Genomic DNA, 20,948 nt, shown 5'->3' with positions numbered 1-20,948 from the left:
TAATTTTTGGCTGGCAGAGGATCTGAGAAAATTATTGTTTATTTATTGTTTTTCCTTATTGTTTTTCTTGGCAAAGTAAGCATTTGCTTTTCATAATTCATATTTTTAATGAGTAGAGTTGACTGATTATGTAAAAATAGCTTTCTCGTGTGATCATTCTGCATGGCTGTATAGCCTCCGTGTAGACTCAGAAGAGTCTATGGAGTCTCAGGAGACTGAACAGTGAATACTGAAATAATAATGGAGACTTCCAGGAATCCCACATAAACATTGAAATAGCTCTTCCTGTTCTGTTGACAAATCACCCGCAGGTTATGTGTTATGTCCTTCTTAAGTGTATGCCTTACAGCCCTACTTATTAATTTACCTGATGGGTGACAACATAATGGACTCATTGAACCTAAGAATGACAAATTAAGCTTGAAGGATGGAGGGGAGAAAGAGGCCCTATATTTTAATGTTGTCTGGCTCTGGCTCAGGATTTTCTGTGCTTCTTGACCCACTTTAGTGGAGAAAGAAACAGACATGTTATTTCGGTGTGGCTTATATTAGCAGTTGCTGGCCCTTAATGCCAGTGAGTTTGCTCTTTATATTTTGCTTAGCTATCCACAAGTGTTACTTCAAATAGAAAAAATGTTGCATTTTTTAGGTTGTAGTAGCTGAAGTCACACATGGGCCTTTTTTTTTTTTCTTGGTAAAGGATGTTCTTTTGGGGGTGGGGAGTATGTTTCTCCATTTGGATTTGTAAATCCATAGCCTTTGCTATGTAGGCCCAGTCATGTTCCTGTGTAACTCTATTATTTTACCTCTTGCTGACTTCAGTATTCAAAATGGTATATACTTGGTGTTATAGCCCTAGAAAGTCATGTGGTTTTCAACTTATTCTGTAATATAAATTTATCTCAGAAATTAAGGGGTAAAAGTTTTGCTTTGTCTGTATGGGGTTAAATATGTATTCACTTAGAGAATTAATATCCTTTTAAGAGACTATCACAAAGAAGGCCTAAACCCAGCTGTGTGGAAGATGAATTTCCAAGACAGCCTATGCCATGATATTTTTTAAATGCTTTATTGTTCTTGTGTAAATTATCTAATTTAAAGGGAAAATAGTCCTCAGAGTTTTTACTTAATCTGTATAGATAGTGCTGTTTCTTGAATGAATCTTTTCCTTATGGTAATGCTTCTCAAACTATAATGTAAATCTGTATAAATCTTATAAATCTCCTAGACATCTTGTATAAGGTAGATTCCGATTTAGTTGGTCTGGGTTAAGACCTAGAAGTCTGCATTTGTAACACGCTCCCTGGTCCATGAGTCAGATTTTGAATAGTGAAGCCATAGAATTTCTGTAACCACTTTGAACCACTTCAGTTTGGTGCTTGAACCACAGCTGTTGGTAAACCCAGATGCCTTTTGCTCTTGACCTTAGTAGTAAACACACTCCTGGAAAGAGGGCTTCTCGAGAACTCTGCCCCAAATTGAGGGAGAGAAACTCTTGAAATTAACTTCTTAAAGGACCTTCTTTTACTGTCTCAGACGAATAATGTTGCTAGGAGCGGTAGAATTTGACCCAGTGTAAAATTAGGCCTAGGTTAGAGTTATGTGTTCACCTGGCAAGCAGCTCTTGTTACCTTAGTCAGCAAGGCCTCTACAGTGTTTCTGCCGCTTTTATCATTGCTAATAGAACCCTACCCGTAGGGGTCAGTGCTGTGCTGCTTATGAAGCATGACAGTTACTAACCTTTCATTTAGCCTTGGGGTTCTCAACTCCACCTGCATTAGTCCCACATTAGTACCATATTAAAAAAATACTATCAGTCTTTGGGCTCAATGCTAGAGTAATTAAGGAGAATTTCTGGGAGATAGGACCTAGACATTGGTAATTTTGGAAAGATGCCCAAGTTATTTTAATTTTGTATCCAAGGTTCAGAACATTGAACCAAAGGAAGTTGCAAATGGAGTTAGGTAGAGATGTTAAAATTGATCTCTAAGCCAAGACATTGGTTTTGATAGAAGATTTATATTCTGGTGGGCCTCTTCAGTACCTCCTACAAAAACAGACCTCTCTGACTTTACCTCTGTTCCTTCCCCCCATGACATTTTTCTGTTGTGATTTGCAATTAGGTGGTCAAGCCTACCAGAAATTGGCCAGGAGTTGAATTTGATCAATTTAGATTTAGTTATTCAGTCCCAGCATTCTTTTTACTTTTACTCACTTTGCATAATTGGAGACTGGAAATTGTTTTTGTATTTTGGATTGTCTCCCATTTTTCTGTCCTTCTGTCTTATAACTTGATATTCACTAGAGAATGTTCTTCTCTTTTCATATTCTTGTGATCCTCCCATTAGATCTTGTTTTATCTTCTTTCATTATCGCATTTATAAAATTTTGAGATTTAGGGAATAGAGGCTTTTTCTAGAATTGTTGTTAAGGAAATATTTATCTGTTTATCATTGTTATTATTCTTATTTGCCATAACACCTGAAGACTTCAGCCTTCTTCCATCAATAACAGTGACTCCTAACAGCTGTGATTTTTAAAGTGAAAAAAGAGTGAGTGGGGATATTGTTCTGATGTAGAGAAAATACACAGGGGTGCCAGGGTGTCGGTTGAGCATCCAACTTCAGCTTAGGTCATGATCTTGCAATTCATGAGTTCAAGCCCCATGTTGGGCTCGCTGCTGTCAGCGCAGAGATCACTTTGGATCCTTTGTCTCCCCCCCCCCCCCAGCCACCCCCACCCTTCCCCAGCTTGCCCTCACTCTCTCTTTCAAAAAGAAACATTCAAAACACACACACACCCCATGTCTCCTAGTTGAGATATATATATATTTAGGAGGCAGGCATCTTTGAAAATCATTGATTTAGGCAGAGCTGCAGATTTAAAAAATGGAATGCTTTTTCATCATCGGACTCGAATCAAAATGGATTTCCTCCATACTCTTTTCGGTCTCCTTACTGAAATAACCCCATTTTTAGTTTCTGCCTGCCTTAGCATATTCTCTTTTGCTTGAACTCTGCAGATAGTTTCCTCCTTCCGTTAATATAAACTTAACTGTCACCTTGATGTTGGATGAATTGTATTGAAACTTCCATAGTTGATATAAAGCAGGATAGTATACTATCTAAATGTAGGCTTACAAACGTAGTACTTGAGTCTTTGTTTCTTAGTTTCAGAAATCATGTATGGGTCTTTTGGTGCCTCTAATACGAAACCTAAGAAAGTGCTCATTCTGGGTAGCGTGATTTTTCTGACAGTCCAAATCCTGGTTTGGTGTAGTGTGGGAGGTGACCTGACGCCCATGCTCATAACTCCTGCATACGTGTTATAAACGTACAGCATTCGCTGATAGGTCTGACATCTGTGAGATCACTAAAGTAATAATAATTGAATCTTGATTATTGTTGTTGTTGCCTTTACTTTCAGGCTGTCAGCATAGACCTTGGCTAAATTATAGCCTTTTATTCATCCAAGGTGCCGTGCACTATTCTATTTAGATAAATAGCGCTATTGTACATGAAGAACGGAAAGGAAGCATTATCCAGAGTGCCCTTTCTCTTTGCTGACAAAGGTTTTCCTGCCAGAGAAATGTCCTTTCAGTGTGCCCAGCTGGAGTATTGTGGGATAGAGGAGAAATGGCCTTTTCCTAACTCCAGTGTATGTTTTTCAAATCCTCCCACTCTATGTTGTTGTTTTTTTCCAGTATAATTAACATGCAGCGTTATATCAGTGTCAGGTGTACAATAGAGTGACTCAGCAATTCTCTACATTCCTCGGTGCTCACCATGATAAGTGTGCCCTCCCACCCTTTCTTTTATTTTTACCTTTCAGAAATTTTAAGTCGGGAACTATTTTAGTGATAATTTTAGGTTTTTTTAGCCCACAGGACTAAACCACTACATACTAGCTTTGCATCTTCCTATTTCTTCCTCTGGAAAATATTTGCAGTGATTAAAGAGCTTAAGTTTTAGAGTTGGTGCTGTTGTGGAGAGAGGTTTTTGAATTTTAGCCCAGTTTGCCTGGTAAATCTTCAGTGTGGCCTTTGTAACCCCATTGTCTTTTTTTTTTTTTTTTTTTAATATTTATTTATTTTTGGGAGACAGAGAGAGTGCAAGCAGGGGAGGGTCAGAGAGAGAGGTCGACACAGAATCTGAAACAGGCTCCAGGCTCGGAGCTGTCAGCACAGAGCCCGATACGGGGCTTGAACCCACGAAGTACGGGATCATGCCCTGGGCTGAAGTCGGACACCTAACCAACTGAGCCACCCAGGTGCCCCAACCCCACTGTCTTTTTATCAATGTGTAGATTTGACCAAGGCTGGCCTCAGGCAATTTGGGGGAATAATTACTCAATACTGAGTTCCTATTTCTGTTCTGGTTTCCTGTGCTGCAACTCTTATAATTTCTAAACCTCAGAATAACTCTGCAAGGAAATTGGTATTGAACCCCATTTTATAGAAAACTGAAGGTGTCATAGCAAGTAAGTCTCAGAGTCAAGATTTGAACCCAAGACTATCCTGTGATTCTTCTAGTTTGTTGTCATCTTCTGAAATAGAGTGTGGTCTCACCTAACTTTGGTACTTGTCAAACTGGAGTACACACGGTCTATGGAGTACTCAGCAGAGTGCAGATGCATTTATAGCTGCAGAATAAACTTGGCTCATTGTCTTGCAGTGTCATTCTTATTTGATGGTAAGGAATATAAACACAGACTAAACACCGCTGTGTAAAGACTTAGACTGTAAAATTGCATGAATGTTTAAGATAAAACACAAGGCTTGTTTGCCCTATGCTTCTTCTCGCTGTACATCCCAGGTGTTGAGTTTGGGCTAGCGTGCCACTAGGAGGCACATGAAAGCTTGAGAAAGACTGTAGAAGTGTATTCATTTGTGAAAACAGGGACCAAATAAGTTCATACATCTGTTTTGCAGCAAAAGGAACAAGATTGTTCATCTTACCCTCTTTGTAAGCAGAGCCACAAAATGCTGTCTTCTCATCTCTTTGCCAGTGAACTGTGATATAAACCACTAGTGCTATCAAAGCAAATAAATGATGCACAGGGCATTCTGCTGAAAACTTGCTGTCAGAACTGCTCCGACAATAATACACTTCCTCTCTAGAAAGGACTTTGGCCTTAGGATGGGGACTGGGTCCTTTTTTTCCCTAATTGGTTCTGTTCCTGTGTGTCAGAAATGTCGATGCCGATAGGATGCTCTAGGCCAGTTGATGAAACAGTTTTGTCAGGCTTCTGTCCATTTTGTGATAATTTTCTCCAATAAAATGATTCATTTCAAAATTGTCCTCCCAAGAAGTAATCTTGCTAGTATTCCTGTTTATATGGTTAGTAGAACATTCATTCCCTGAATAAATATTTGAGTGCTGATTCTATATCAGACTTCTTTCTATGTACTGGGAACATAGTTGTGTCTAGCCCTTGCAAGCATACGTTCCGGTGTGGGGAAGAGAGATGACAAACAACTCTATAGGTAGGTAGTGAGGACGGCAAAGGAAAATGAGACAGGAGGAAGAGCTTCTCCTGTGGAGTTTTACTATACTCCTCATTGGGTTCTGTTGGAGCTAAGAGACTGCTAGTGACACATTCTGTTCCTTGTCCCACCTCAGGAAGTGTTCTGTTACATCCCCCTACTTTGCTGTTGATAATCAAAGCCCTTTTTTTCTGTCAAGCTAAAGAGTCATCTGATGATTTTGTGGGATCTCAACTAATTTTCACTATTTCACATTTGGTCCATTCTTAGCTGTCAGTTTGTTTCATAGCTTTTGCATGGTTACAGATCCTTTTCACCAGTTTTAGTTGTATTTTATGATACTTTTCTGAATAGCTTTTTGAAGATCAAATTAATATTTGCAGCCAAACAGCTGAAAATTACACTTTTACCTAGGAGATGTTGTGTGCCTTCTAAAATCTAAAACCCTAATAGGAAAAACATAGACTAATGTTTTTAACACCAATAGGATTTTGGTACAAATTTTATTATTTGTGATGGAAATCACTGTATGCTATTTTTACATCATTCTATTTTGACTCCTTAATAGTAACAGAGCTATCAGTAAGCATTCCTTTAGACTCCCTTTAATTAAATCAGTTCTGAAAAGCATTAAATGAAAAAGGTAAGAACTCTAGACAGAAGCAAAGAAATTTGTGAGCTTAAGATCTGCACTTCTAATTAAGAGAATGTCTTGAGACACTCAGCACCACAGGTTTAGAAGAGGTCAGTATATTTTGGACTGGCCAGATACACGTACCTGAAAGGAGAAGGAGCTAACCAAGATTGGCCATTGTGATCATTATTTGTGGAACTTTTTCTCCTTTCTTTCTTTCTTTCTTTCTTTCTCTTTCTCTTCTTTCTTTCTTTCTTTCTTTCTTTCTTTCTTTCTTTCTTTCTTTCTTTCTTTCATCTACTTGGTGGCCATCTCAGCTGATAACCCTTTTTTTTTTTTTAATATTTATTTATTTTTGACAGAGAGAGACAGAGACAGAGTGTGAGCAGGGAAGGGGCAGAGAGAGAGGGAGACAGAATCGGAAGCAGGCTCCAGGCTCCTAGTTGTTAGCACAGAGCCCGATGCGGGGCTCGAACCCATGAACCATGAGATCATGACCTGAGCCAAAGTCAGACACTCAAGTCACCCAGGGGCCCCTGATAACCCTTTTATAAAAAGACTTCTTTTCTTTTCTTGGAGTCGGGTAGACTTGTTGCCTTTAGAACCTTAGTCCTGAGTTCTCCCTCTGTATTTCTGCTATTTAGCATTTTGCCATTGGATGAGGGTGTTTTCTTTTGGTATCTAGCTGAACTAGAGTTGTGGGCAGACTCAGCTAAAACTTTTGGCTCAACCTGGTTCTGTTGCAGAGATCGTGTAACAATGCTGAAATCCCTTTAGCCCATAAGTTACAGTAAATCACCATGAACTCATTGCTTTCCATCCAGTTAACATTGCAAGGATACATTATTATATAGTTCAGCATGAACTGAGCCCAGTTCAGCACTACTTCAGGGATGGTAAAGTGGCCAGTATTAGCAGTGGCCAAATGTTAATATTATTTTCAGTGCCATTTAATGACTATCGCCACTATGATTTAGATGGGGGACGGGGGGAACCAAACCACTATGGCTTGGTTCACTAACCATACCACCATTTGGACTTGGGTATCAGCTTCAGACCTTTCAGAAAATTCTCACTTTTCAACATTTGAAATATTGTTTTGCCAAAATTGACACTTCTTTCTTCACCTTCATCTATCCTGGTTTAGCTGGCATTATTTCCTTCATGGAGATTCTGGGAACTGTGGGAAGTGGTTAGCTCCAAGAGACACTTAAAACACAGTATCTAGACACCTGAGATGGGGATTAAAGCCATGCCCTGCACACCTAACCCTTTTCACTCGGCTCCCACCAGCTCATTGGATAACAGATATTACTAAATTTTTACAAGTCCTAGTTTGGCTGATTTTGTACCCTACCTGATAAGTATAGCCGGACTAAGATGAATCTAGTCTGACTCCAGATAATACCAACAACTGAACTGAAATGGTTGATGGCTAGTTGAGGCCAACATGAGAACTTTTCTGAGTTTTTTTCAGTTTTCCAGCTGCTTTTTCTTAATATTTGCAATCATCCTGCTTGTCACTGTAGACAAGAGAGGCCACTCACTGGGTAATTGGTCCCATCCTTGCTGACATCTCTTTATTAGTCACTCCTGCCCATGACTGTGCTATCACCTTTGTCATGTTTTCCAAGAGGAGGATGATAACCTCCCTAGGAACTTTTTCAGTCAAAAGGAAAGATGCTGAATAAAGTCTGAGTAGGTTACAGTTTTGCTAGTCAGAAAACGTATTGAAGCTATCCTTTCCCTTTGCTCTCTGGACATAACAGTACTGTTAGGTGAACCTTTACATATTTGGCTATGTGTCTCTTGATACCCTTTGGGTCCTGTCTCTTAAGATCAGATTTCCTGATTCTTGGTTGAAGCTGTGTTGTATCTGATATATTGAACATAAACATGGGAGTACTGGAATTGCTTTTCAGTTTCTTTAATGGTTTTGAATAAAATTGACAAGCAGTGTGGTGGGGAGAGTACATTCAGATCTTATCTGGCTAAGATAATGTTCATATAACACTCAAAGATAATAAGAATGAAATCTAAGAAAATAAGGGCTGTAAATGGGCTTTATTTCCTTTGGAAATAATACCACCAGTGAGTGCCTTTTATCAATGCCTTTTATTGAATTTAGCATATTGGATAAAACCACTGTTTCTCTTCCAGTGTGTGGTTTCTTCCTTGCCAAGTGCCAACCAGGTCCGTAAAGAATTCGCTCTTTTAAGCTTGGATTGTACGCCTGGCCAGAGGGGAGGAGAATGGTTGAGGGGAAGAAGGGATAATAAGCCCATCAGAAAGTCAAACCAGATCAAAGCAGCAGGACAAATGAGACATTGTACATCCATCCCATCCTTATTAAGAGTTTTTTTTCCTTTCTGCTCAAGTTGTAACTTTCTTTTTATTCAGGAGTTAGCTCCAAAGTAATTTTGAACGGATCAATCTTTTCTGATTCCAAATATTAGTTAATTCTTTAAGGCATTGGTTTTCAACCTTGTCTATACATTAGAATCACTAGGAGAGCCTTTCAAAATTCTGATGCCCGGGCTCCACCCCAGCACAATTAAATCACTACCTTGGGGGGGGGTGAAACTTGGGCATAGTGTTTTTTTAAATGCCTCCCCACTATACACACACAGGTGGTTGACTGAATTGTGTATCTAAGGTTGAAAGCCATAGTTGATAGAACCCAATTGAAGTACTCTTGAAAAGTTTATATCTTATTCCATAAACCTCCTGTAATCAGCCTGCCTTTGCAAACTTATTTTCTGTGGCTGTTTTTTTGTTTTGTTTTGTTTTGTTTTATATACACATATCTACCCTGTGCTCAGTCTAATTGGACTACTCATTCTTTTTGATCCTACTATTATTCATGCTCTTTCAGCCTTTGTTCATGCTATTTGGGAAATAACCTCCCCATTTTTACTTTTTATAATCCCACATTACCACCTCTTTGAAGCTTTTCATTATCCTTCAGCCAAAAGGAGGCTCTTCCCTTCAGTACTTATCTTTTTTGCTTTAGTATATTCTGTATGGTTTTGCATTCATGTTCTATTTCTCCTGCCAGTTTGCAACGTCTGGGTTTTATTCATCTATGTATTCCCCTCACTGTCTGGCATCTTTACATTCCCCATAGTGCCTTGTATCCGGTTGACATTATAGGAGTGTTTGTTTGAATAAAAGGTGGTTTTCAGATGTCATGCTACAGATGTGTGCTATTCCAGAACCAGGGAGAAAGCAGGTGTGTAATATCTTTTCTCTTTACTTTAGACTTTCCCAGTTATTTGAATTCTTAGTTGTGATGACCTTTTTATTTATTTACACATGTTGATTTTTGGCTTGTATTCAACCATTAAGTAATTTTCAGGAACCACGTTCTAGAAATGGCTCTTTGAGGTTTGGAGTGCTCTGTAACTTAGTGCAGAGGATGCTTAGTAATGCTAGTTCTGAAGCACCTGCCTTTTCTGTCACGGTAGAAACAGAATTTTGTCATATGTCTCCATGTTTTTCAGTGTAGAGTATTTTTTAGATTTTGGCAACACTGTTTCATGTATTTTTTCACTGCGAAGATAAATACTCTTTCTCAAATCCTGAAAACCAGTGCAGTTTTGTTTTTTAACATAACCACACACAAAGATTTCCAAGTTTCTACCACTAAATGACAGATAATAAAGGAAACAGTGTTTTGTAGAGTAGACAAGGCATTTGGTGATTCAGAGAAGAACTTCAAATGTACAATGAGAACTAGGGAAGAGGCAAATGTGGAACCGTAGCCAAAAAAGGTGGTGCTTGCTTTTTAAACAGCGCTGGTGTGTGTGTGTGTGCGTGTGCGTGCGTGTGCGTGCGTGTGCGTGTGTGTTTCTTCATGCCAGCTATTTTCAGCTTCTGTTCTTCTTTAATGCTTTTGTCGTGGAAGACTGACTTCAGGGTGAATTATATCAGAGCACTGAGGGGAGAAAAGGCCAGATTAAGACCATGTGGAATTATTTTCCTGTCACCTAGCTAATTAAGTCCATCTAATTCTCCAATAGTTAGCATCCTTTTAAATGATCTCCAAATAAATCACAGCATTTCTCCTTAGTAGTGTCAACTGTGAAAGAGATTTGAAGCACTGCATGCCTTCCTACTTCCTCCCCAGATAGGATATCTTCCTCTCCCAGCTGTTTTCTTTCTTAGGAAAGTTCTAAACTCTAAAAATCACTCTTGTTCCACCTGTAATTTTTGAAGCTTGAAATTGCTCAATACTGGTTTGGTTCCCACTTTCTCAGTGGAACAGCAGGTTTTGTAGATCAAAGCACCTTTTAGTTTTTCTTTGCTTTTCTTTTTTTTTCTCCCTTAAATTTCCTTTTAAGGAAAAAATAAAACACATTCAAAACATTACTCCTTGGAGATAGAGCTTCTTGGAATATGTAAATTCTTTAAGTCCTGTTTCGGTTTGTGCCTATGTACCCCAGTGGGAAGATTGGATCTGAAACATCCCTGAGATGTCCCAGCTCCATCTTCTTTCCAAGTTTTCTCAGAACTCCCACACACCGTCAATGCCACTACTCGGTTCCCCTAGGACATATTTTCTTTGCAATCTAGAATTTCTTTAGGCTTTGGGAGTCAAGTTGAATAGCATGTATTCCTAGCAACTTGGTAGAGCTATTTACAGATTCTAAATGGGCATCTAGTACTTAGCTAAATGAACTCTACCTCTCTCTCCTCTCTCTCCTTCTCTCTTTCAGCTTGGCAGTGACCTTGGCGGGGGCATTGGAGGAAGTCCGGCAGTAAGTGCCATCCGTTTTTTTCACCATGGGATGCGCTGCCCCCTGTTTGATGCCTTTCCTATGCACACATTCTCAGGCCAGCCACCGCTGCTATCTAGCATTGTACACCAGAACCTCTGTAGAAGCATATGAAGAGTAGAAAGTGGCATAGGGTTACTTGGAATCTTCGGAGGTGTACACCACATGTGGTGTAGGGACATCTTTAGGGATTGGCGCTCTGGTGTCTACAGAGGTCTTTGTCTTCCTGACATTAAAGAGCTAAAGGAAATGGAACCTGCCATCTTGACTAGAGAATGTTCTTACTCTTTAGCGTCATCTAGAAAGAACTTGAGAGAGTCAGCTGGACTCAGAGGGAGACTCTCCTCGTAAGTGACTGAGTTTGGGGGTATGAATATCCATCTCCCCCCAGGAGAGTTTCCTACCAGATATTTATGCCTAAATGGGAAAGTAAGACTTGTCTGCACCCAAGTGGAACTAGAACTGCTTTCTAAGTTGGATGCTTCTTCTTTCTATAGAAACAGCCTCCCCCTTCGTTAGGGTGCCTGTAGGCCTTTTGCACAGAATCATGGAAGCTAAAATTGGAAACAAACAGAAAAGATCTTGGATCACTCTGTTCCTGATCCTACTGTTTTAGTCTCTCTTGATAGAACTTCTAAAGAGTGTTTGTATATCATCAGTGATGAAAAAATAACTGTGATGATTAAAAGGATAAAGAATATACTAATTCAGCTCCTAAGAATATTATAATTATGATGTATTCTTGTTGTTTTATCAATACTACTAAAATATAGAGCAACAGGTTAAGGGCTATTAATGTGTTCTTCCTGGTCCCCCCTGCCCCTTCCCTTTTTCCCTGCAGGTGGGACAGTCGTTCATCCCATCATCAGTGCCTGCAACCTTCGCTCCTTCACCTACTCCTGCTGTGGTCAGCAGTGGTTTGAATGACCTGTTTGAACTCTCCACAGGGATAGGCATGGCACCTGGTGGATATGTGGCTCCTAAGGCTGTAAGTAAAGCAATACTTTCGTAATGAACAAGACCTGAATAACTTGGCATTTTTTGTTACTTCCACTGATAATAAATCCGAAGTTTGGGCCCTTGTCCTAGAGGATTTAAGAGGAAGATAAAAAGTGGTCTAAAATTTGGCAATAAGAAGCACTGTAGCATCCTCATTAACCATTTTTATAATTAGACTTAAAATTAGAAGTATTAAATATTTGTGTTTTGTTCTTGTGTAGAAATGTTGTCTGGTTTGTCAACGCTGATGTCAGTCTAGTATAAATCCAGTTAACAATGCAACAGTAGGGTCAGGGAGGGTAGAATACACTAGAGGGGTACATATACACTAGAGGGGTAATGTTTTTACTTGTCATCCTTTCCATTCCCTGTTTCAGTTGGTATTACAGATGGATTCTACTACACTGTTGCTCACATGCAGCCTTCCTGGGTTTTAGTGTACCTTTTTAGAGTGCTGATTTGGGTTTCTGTCATTGGTGCTTTTCTAGTCTCAGCCTTGCTTAATGTCATGCTCAGACTGAAATTCAAAAAGGGAAACTCACTGTAAGTGAAGCTTACTTCACCCTTTGGTGAAGTACCATCCAGCTAGGCTCAGTCTCTTGTAATTGCCTTTCTGAGGGACAACCTGCCTGTCTGTTTCCTAAATTCTCTACCTGCTCACCTGACTCGTGGAGGATCCCTGCTACAGAAATATAGACCAGTTGTCCATTCCAGGGGTCATAACTTGATCTACGCAGCAGCTGAAGAGAGAAGCCAAAAATAGGATTTAAAACTGAACCGTAATATTTTGGCACAATACAGTAGCTTTGTTGTGAGGTTTCTGTGTTGGATATTATCCCATAGACTTTTCATTGTTGATTAAAAGATTATCTAACGCATTTTTTTTACTAACATTAAAGTAATACATACAAATGACAAATGTAAATAATGCGGAAATAACAGATGGAAAATTAAGTCTTTCTGCCCCCACTTTCTCATAGATAGCCCCTATTAACTTTTGTGTGTTCTATAAGAACATATACCTATGTCTGTGTCCTTTAACTACTAATGTCAATGGAATATACTGTTTTCCATCTTGTTTTTTCTCTGCTGTATTCTTTTGAATGTCTGTATCCACTGTATTGATGTACCACAACTTACTTAATCATTCCCCTGTTGATGGACATACAGGTTATTCCCTTAGTCCTACCACACTCCTCCCTCTTTCTTTGTCATTATAGCACTGCAGCAAACATCTTTGTGTATGTATAGTGTGGTATATATATAAATATTAAAATAGACATTCTCTGGGGCGCCTGGTTGGCTCAGTCAATTGAGCATCTGACTCTTGATTTCAGCTTAGGTCGTGATCTCACGGTTTGTGGGGGTGAGCCCTGTCCAGCTCTGTTTTGACAGTGGAGCTTGTTTAGGATTCTCTCTCGCCCTCTCTCTCTCTCTCTCTCTCTCTCTGCCCCACCCCACTTGCACTCTCTCCCTCTCTCTCAAAAAATAAATAAACATTAAAAAATAAAATAAGTATTCTCAACTTACCTTCTAAAAGGAGACTTCAAATTACATTCCCAGCAGCACAATGCAAAGTGCCACGTTGCTTATATTCTCCATTAAGGGTTATTGACTTTTAGGATTTTTGACCCTCTGATAGATGAAAAATATCTTATGGTTGTTTTGTTTTATTTTCTTCTTCTCCTTTATTTCTTTAGTGTGGCCGAATATGTTCCCAAGTTTATTCACTACCCACTGATGCTTTGGTATTTAGTCTTTGGTGGTCAGAACAATTCATGAATTTTCTGATTTTTTTTTTTTTTCTTAATTAACTCTTATAGTCCAGGGGTTTCTGGGGCCAGGGGTGGGTTATGGATGAATTATATAGAAAGGATAGACATTCAAATTATTTAAACAACATCTAAGTACTATTTACCAGAAGCTATAGCGAGAGTTAAAAATCTACGTAAGACATGGTCTTTGTCCTTAAGATTACTGATAATAGTTTTGGTGATGATTAAAAGAAAAGTCTTGGGGCGCCTGGGTGGCGCAGTCGGTTAAGCGTCCGACTTCAGCCAGGTCACGATCTCGCGGCCCGTGAGTTCGAGCCCCGCGTCAGGCTCTGGGCTGATGGCTCGGAGCCTGGAGCCTGTTTCCGATTCTGTGTCTCCCTCTCTCTCTGCCCCTCCCCCGTTCATGCTCTGTCTCTCTCTGTCCCAAAAATAAATTTAAAAAAACGTTGAAAAAAAAAAAAAAGAAAAGTCTTCAAAGATACAGACATACTATTTTCATTAGTAGATTCAGTTTCTTCACTTTTAAGCCTGTTACCAAAAGTGCCAATAAAAAAAACCAAACACATTATACTCATTGGAGTTTTTCTTTTCCTTGTCTATGGAGTTGGTAGCAGTACTCAAGCAGTAAAATGACCAAGTTGAACAGAAATGGAGAAGTAGCCAGGGTTACTCATATACTGTGTGTGTGTGTGTGTGTGTGTGTGTGTGTTTGGTTTGGTTCTTTAATTGAGGATGATCTCAAAATTCAGAAAATATGACATTATCCGGAGCCTTTTGGATCTAACTTGATATTTATGGTATAAAAATCACCATAATTTCCTAAAGAAGCAAAATCTTAATTTAATCTTTATATATTCAAAACAAAGAGCATGAAGATAAATCTTGCGTGGTTCCATTGAGCTTTATACTGTCTTTTAGGTCTGGCTGCCTGCAGTAAAAGCTAAAGGGTTGGAGATTTCTGGAACATTTACTCACCGCCAAGGACACATCTATATGGAAATGAACTTCACCAACAAAGCTCTGCAGCATATGACAGATTTTGCAATCCAGTTTAACAAGAATAGGTAAGAAGTCTGAGTCCTTGGCTCAATCACTAAACAGCATTGTGCCTTATGTCCAACAAGAGAATGTTCCATTTAACAATACGTTAGATATGCATGTCAGAAGGGCGCCTGGGTGGCTCAGTTGGTTAAGCAGCTGACTGCCAGCTCAGGTCATGATCTCATGGTTCATGGGTTCAAGCCCCACATCAGGCTTTGTGCTGACAGCTTGGAGCCTGGAGCCTGCTTTGGATTCTATATCTCGCTCTTTTTGCCCCTTCCCTGCTCGTACTCTGTCTCTGTCTCTGTCTCTGTCTCTCTCTCTCTCTCTCTCTCTCTCTCAAAAATAAATAAACATTAAAAAAAAACCAACTCTCATGTAGGCAAATGTTGAGTGTAGAGTGAGTGCTGGCTCTTGTGTGTCTGTTCACTTGTCAGCTTCAACTCTGGAAGCCCTGAGGAATTTTCTTGAGAAATTTATTCATATGGAATAAGGAAATCAGAACTTACTGTCTTCTTAAAGGATTCTAGGACTAGAATGTTTTTAATAAACCATTTACAAAAAAAAAAAAAAAAAAAAAAAAATTCTAATTGAAATCCATTTATTCATTCAACAAATAATTGTTAAGCATCTATGTGCCAGACATTCCTAGGTGCTGGTGCTAAAGTAGTGAACAAAACAAATATCTGTCCAAATCCCACATTTTGGTGGGAAAAATGAACATACTTTGATTTATGTAAGATATTTGAAAGATAATAGACCTGTTAGCTGAATATATAGGCTGACAATCTGCTTTGCCTTAATAAGGAAGAGAACATGAAAATGTAAAATATTGATGTCCTGTAGTTCTGAAACATCACTGTTCATTATTAAATATTGTGGTTCAGGAAACTGCCTGCTAGACTTTGATGGCAGATTCATAAATACAAGATATTCAAACTTGTTTCTAACAAAGTAGTAATTGGACCCCATAAAGCAGATTTAATAAAATTTATTGATGGCAGCTTGCATCGGCGACTGTCTTATTTACTTCTAAGCATTTGGAAATAACTTCTATACCCTAGATTTGAAAGTTGGCACATTAGAAATCACTTAAGTGTCTAGAGAGAAAACTTTCTCAGGTTAGTTCTGTTTCCAGCTATTTTCAGGGAGCTGGCCAGGTTAAAAGCCAAGGCTGATGGACAGATCTGTTGTAATAATGGCAGTCTGCATAGCCTATCTTCATACTCATATCTATTTGTGTTTGCTTTTTTTTTAAGTCTGATATTGAGAAAACCTTATATCTTTGTTGATGGTTCTGCTTCTTTTTTTTAAATAAAATTCCATTAGTCCCTGTTTTCTGTGAAGATAGTCTCTTGATTTCCTACTGTAACATATCTATTCTGCCCCCCACATTGCCTAATGTCAATAGTACTATCTCTCTTTGGATTTACTTTTGTACCTGAAGTATACTTAAAATTCTACTACTTGATTTGTCATCTTTGAAGTCCATTTATGACAGATGAGAGATGAGGCCAAGAGTTTATTTTTCTTTTTTCTACACACTTAACCCTCTCCCCCCCCCCCCCTTTTTTTTTTTGTTTTAACCTTTATCCCCATCTTTGTTTTGGCTTGGATTTGTGCTTACTGCCAGTCCTTTTATTTAAGTTGTCCTTTCTTGAAGACATGTCCTTTCTTGAGGTATGTTCCTCAAAGGGGGCTCATGTAAACAGCAGTCCTGTGAATTAGACAGTCTTTTGTGGTTAAAACTATGACCTTTATCCTTGAAAGTCCTTGACTCAAATTCTTTGTTTCACTCCCTTGTCTTTTGTCATTGAATATTCCTGTGGAAAAGTCTATGGCCAGCCTCGTTTTTCCCCATGTTAGTGTGTAAGTGATGACATCATTTTGCCTGGCTGCCCAAAATTTTGATGTCCAATAATTTTATTAGGATATTCCCAATATTAACCAATCTTTGTCAGTTTTTCCTGGAATAAGGTGTGCCTATTCTATGTGTACATCCAAGTCCTTTACTTCAAGAAAATTTTTAGGGTTATATGTTTAAATTTTTATACTGTTCCATTGTTTAGATTTTCCTTTTTGGAGAACTATGTTTTTATTAACTCTTTTTTGTCTATCTTTTATAAATGCTTTTTTCCTAATTTTTTCTTCTGTATAAATATATATATATATATATATATATATATATATATATATATATATATTTCATGACTTTTTTTTATTCATAACCCGAACGCTATTATCGTACCAAAATTTTCTTTATATCATTAAATTCTTTAATATTATTAAACATCCAATCAGTGGGTTTTTATGGTGGTGTAATGTTCTTGCACAGTTTGCTTTGTCTGAACAGGGTTCCTAATAAGGTCCCCATACATGCCAATTGGTTGATTGTGTCTTGTCTCTCCAGACCTATAGGTTTCTCTTCTCTCTTTTTTTCTTGAATCTATTTGTAGAAGAAATTACATATTTTTATTTGTGGAGTTTTCCACAATCTAGGTTTTGCTGATACATCTGTAAATTGGAGGCAGATATATAGGCTTGATCAGATTTAGACTTGATCTTCTGGCAAGATTGCTACATGGATGGCGGTGATTTTATTCTCTATGTCTCTTACTGTGTTTACCATGGTGTCTCTTGTTCTTTGTAACTCTCCCTAGCACTGTAATTGTATTTTTTTCTGTAATTTTTTATAAGTGATGAAGTCGTCTCCATCTTTTCTTTTGCTTAGCATAATGCTTTGTGATGTATCAGTAGTCTGTCCATTTTATTGCTGAGTGGTATCCATTGAGGAGTGTACCACAATTTGTTTACCTTTTACCAGTTGGTGGAATTTAGGGTTGTTTCCAGTTTTATATTTTATGATTAAGGTTGCTTTGACTATTTCATATACAAGACTTTGGTGGATGTATGTTTTCAGTTTTCCTGGGGAATTACCTAGCAGTGGTATTGCAGGGTCATGTGGTAAGTGTGAGAATTTTAGCTATTCTATATCCTTACCAATTTTAGCCATTCTTACGGATTTATAGTAACTTGCATGTAATTTATTTCTCATTTTAATTTTCATTCCCCTGGCCCCATCGATTGAGTGTCTGACTCTTGATCTCAGTTCAGGTCTTGATCTCAGGGTCGTGAGTTCAAGCCCCACGTTGGGCTCTGTGCTGGGCATGAAGCCTACTTTAAAAAAAAAATTTTTTTTTTTTTTTTTTTTTGCATTCCCCTAATGACTAATGATATTGAGCAGTTTTTTTCATCAGCGTATTGACCATTCTTATCTTCTTTAGTGAAATATCTGCTCAGATCTTTCTTTTTTAGTTGTTTTATTATCAAGTAGTATAAGTCTTTGTATATTCTAGATACAAGTCCTTTATCAGATATATGTCTTGCATATACTTTTTGTGGCTTTATTTTCTTAACTGTCTTTCAAAAAGCAAAAGTTTTTTATTGCTTACACTTTTTGTGTTTTTAAGAAATCTTTGATCCATGGTTACAAAGGTGGTTTCTTTCTGTGTTTTTTTTTTTTTTTCATAGAAATGTTCTAGATTTAGCTTCTACATTAACTTCTGTTATCCATTTTGAGATAATTTTTAATGGTGTAAAAGTAAGAGTCAAAGTAAACTTTGTTTTCCATAATAACCCTTGAAATCAGATACTATAAACTGTCTTTGTTCTTTTTCAAAACTGTTTTGGCTATTCTAGGTCCTTTGCCTGCTGGGATTTTGATTGAGAGTGCAGTAAATATGCAGATCAATTTGGCAGAGAATTGACTTCAAACAGTATTGAGTTCTAATCCATCAGCTTGGTTTATGTATTTACTTAGATCGTCTTTAATGTCTGTCTGCACTGTTTATAATTTCTCATGTATACCTCTTGCACATCTGTTGTCAGATTTAAGTATTTCATGGTTTTGATGTTGTAAATAGCATTTTTTTCATCTTAATATTTGTTTCTTACTGGTATATAGAAGTAGAATTGATTTTTGTATATTGAAGTCGTATCTTGCAACTTTGTTACACTTTTTTTTATTCTTTTCTGAGTTTTATTGACTCTCCTTTACCTTCTCCTGCTGTCTGGCCATCTCTTCCCCAGGTGCTTCCTTCACTGTTGTGTCCTCCTTTGGTAGCTGCAGTTGCTTTATTAAGTCTGTTTTCCCCTTAACTTCCTGTATAAATGTTTCATAATTTCCATTGTTTTTACGGCAAATCATTTTCAAGTATGTTTTGTTTGTCAATAAGGAAGTTTGTACTGCTGTTTTTCCACTTTTATGTAATAGTGTCTTTGAATGTGTGCTGTGCTTACACCATTTTGATACTCCTTTTTTAATGAGTTGGAACTTGTAAGACTAGCTTAGCAGGAGACTCCTGTAGATGAGGAAGATAAGCCAGGGTCATTTTTTAGGCTTTGCTGCTCAGAGACTCTCCCTCTTTACTGCCGTGTGGCTACAACTCCTTTACCTCTCAGAACCTGACTTTATTAAAGTATACTTTTTATTTCAATCCTGAGCTCTACAGATTTCCTTATTGGTCTCTACCTCTGTCTTCTAAGGTATCTGTTTCCCCTTTAGAAGGTAGTGCTTTTTTTTTTTTTTTTTTTTTTTTTTTTTTTAATGTTTATTCATTTTTGAGGAAGAGAGCATGAGCAGGGAAGGGGGAGAGAGAGAGAAAGGGACAGAGGATCTGAAGCAGGCTCTGCCCTGACAGCAGCAAGCCCAGTGGGGGACTCGAACTCACGAACCTGGAGATCATGACCTGAGCCAAAGTAGGAAGCTCAACCAGCTGAGCCACCCAAGTGCCCCTGAAGGTGTTGCTTTTTTGAGCTCTATCACCTCCAGGCCCCACTGGGGATTTTCCACCTTCTTTCTTCATCTCACCTCTGTGTTGTTTCCTGTTTGATCTTTGGCCTACTCACAGCACTTGGCACCAGAATGGGTGGGGGGGGTCTCTTCTGAGAATGGGTATTTCCCATCAGTATGTGAGGCCTGCTACCTACCACTAGTTGCCTCTGAACTCGTTGTGCGTTTGCACTGCACCTTTCTCTCTCTCACTGGTTCTGCTCATCTTGTGTGCTTTGGCCACACTTTAATATAATTGGGAATTTGTAGGTTTTCTCTAGCTTATAATTTTGCAGAAGATGAAGCTGTAGATTAGTAAGGAATTTTTTCCTCCTTTGTTTCTTCTATATCATTTCTAAGAAGAGCATTTAGAAGATTAGGTTGATGGCATGTTTCTATCCTGATACTGCTTTCTTGACAGAGTTTGCTGACCATGAGAGCAAGAACCTAAGAGCAGAATGGCTTTTTGATCTACAAATGTTACACCAAAATGAGTGATGTGTATTCTCAGGATCACTTTATTATTACATTTTGATATTCTAAAGCATAGTTTAGGAAAAAGAGAGTGTTTCTTCTGCCATCCTGTGACTCTTGAAAGATGTTAACTATGTAAGCTCTGTATTTATTTTATATAATCTTAAGTGTTCTTTCCCCTAAGAATTATCTAAGAAAAGATATTTAAAAAAAAAAAAGAGAAACAGAGACTTATTAAATCTGTCCCTCTAGTTGTGTGAAAACATAAGAAACTAACAAAGTAATTCTGTACTTATGTTTTCTCCTTCCTCAAATCCATTTCATGGGAAACAAGGGTTATATTGTAATCAGTGTTATAGGAAATTACAATTGAGCACCTTGGTTCCTGCTATTCCTTCCATTTAATTTTTTTTTTTTTTTTTTAATTATGTTTTCAAGGCATCTGGGTGGCTCAGTTGGTTAAGTGTCTGACTCTTGGTTTTGTCTCAGGTCATGACCTCATAATTCATGAGATTGAGCCCCACATCAGGCTCTGTGCTGACAGCATGGAGCCTGCTTGGGATTCTCTCTGCCCCTCCCCTGCTGTCTCTCTCTCTCTCAAAATAAATAAATAAATAAATAAACTTAAAAATTAAAAATATGTTTTCTTGATATGGAGTAAAGAGCCACTGGAACCCAAAGATGTGCCTAAATCCTGCCTCCTGGTTAACCTCTGGGATTTCTTCATTCTCTTTCCTAGCTTTGGTGTCATCCCCAGCACTCCTCTGGCCATCCATACACCACTGATGCCAAACCAGAGCATTGATGTCTCCCTGCCTCTCAACACCTTGGGCCCAGTCATGAAAATGGAGCCTCTGAATAACCTCCAGGTTAGAGTTTTACTTCACTCAGGGATGAACTTGATTATCTTCCCAATTTTATTTCATTTATA

At 38.3% G+C, this 20,948-nt stretch overlaps 1 protein-coding gene across 4 annotated transcripts in view; it reads left to right on the top strand.

Annotated features, from left to right (window-relative positions):
- The window catches only part of AP2B1 (adaptor related protein complex 2 subunit beta 1), a 127,091-nt gene that overhangs the window by 71,356 nt on the left and 34,787 nt on the right, over positions 1-20,948 (top strand). For 3 of the 4 annotated variants that reach the window (XM_019423965.2, XM_019423968.2, XM_019423966.2), the window contains 4 exons: positions 10,838-10,879; positions 11,739-11,885; positions 14,590-14,735; positions 20,757-20,886. In XM_019423965.2, the coding sequence (XP_019279510.1) occupies positions 10,838-10,879; positions 11,739-11,885; positions 14,590-14,735; positions 20,757-20,886 (465 nt within the window). The remainder of the gene's footprint in view (positions 1-10,837; positions 10,880-11,738; positions 11,886-14,589; positions 14,736-20,756; positions 20,887-20,948) is intronic. The other variant, XM_019423967.2, reaches the window with a different exon arrangement.

The sequence above is a fragment of the Panthera pardus genome, unplaced genomic scaffold (genome assembly GCF_024362965.1).
Source record: "Panthera pardus isolate Hobbes unplaced genomic scaffold, ASM2436296v1 HiC_scaffold_3, whole genome shotgun sequence".
NCBI classification, from domain to species: domain Eukaryota; kingdom Metazoa; phylum Chordata; class Mammalia; order Carnivora; family Felidae; genus Panthera; species Panthera pardus.
Note: the sequence above shows the minus strand (reverse complement) of the source record. Positions and strands in the feature narration are given on the sequence as shown.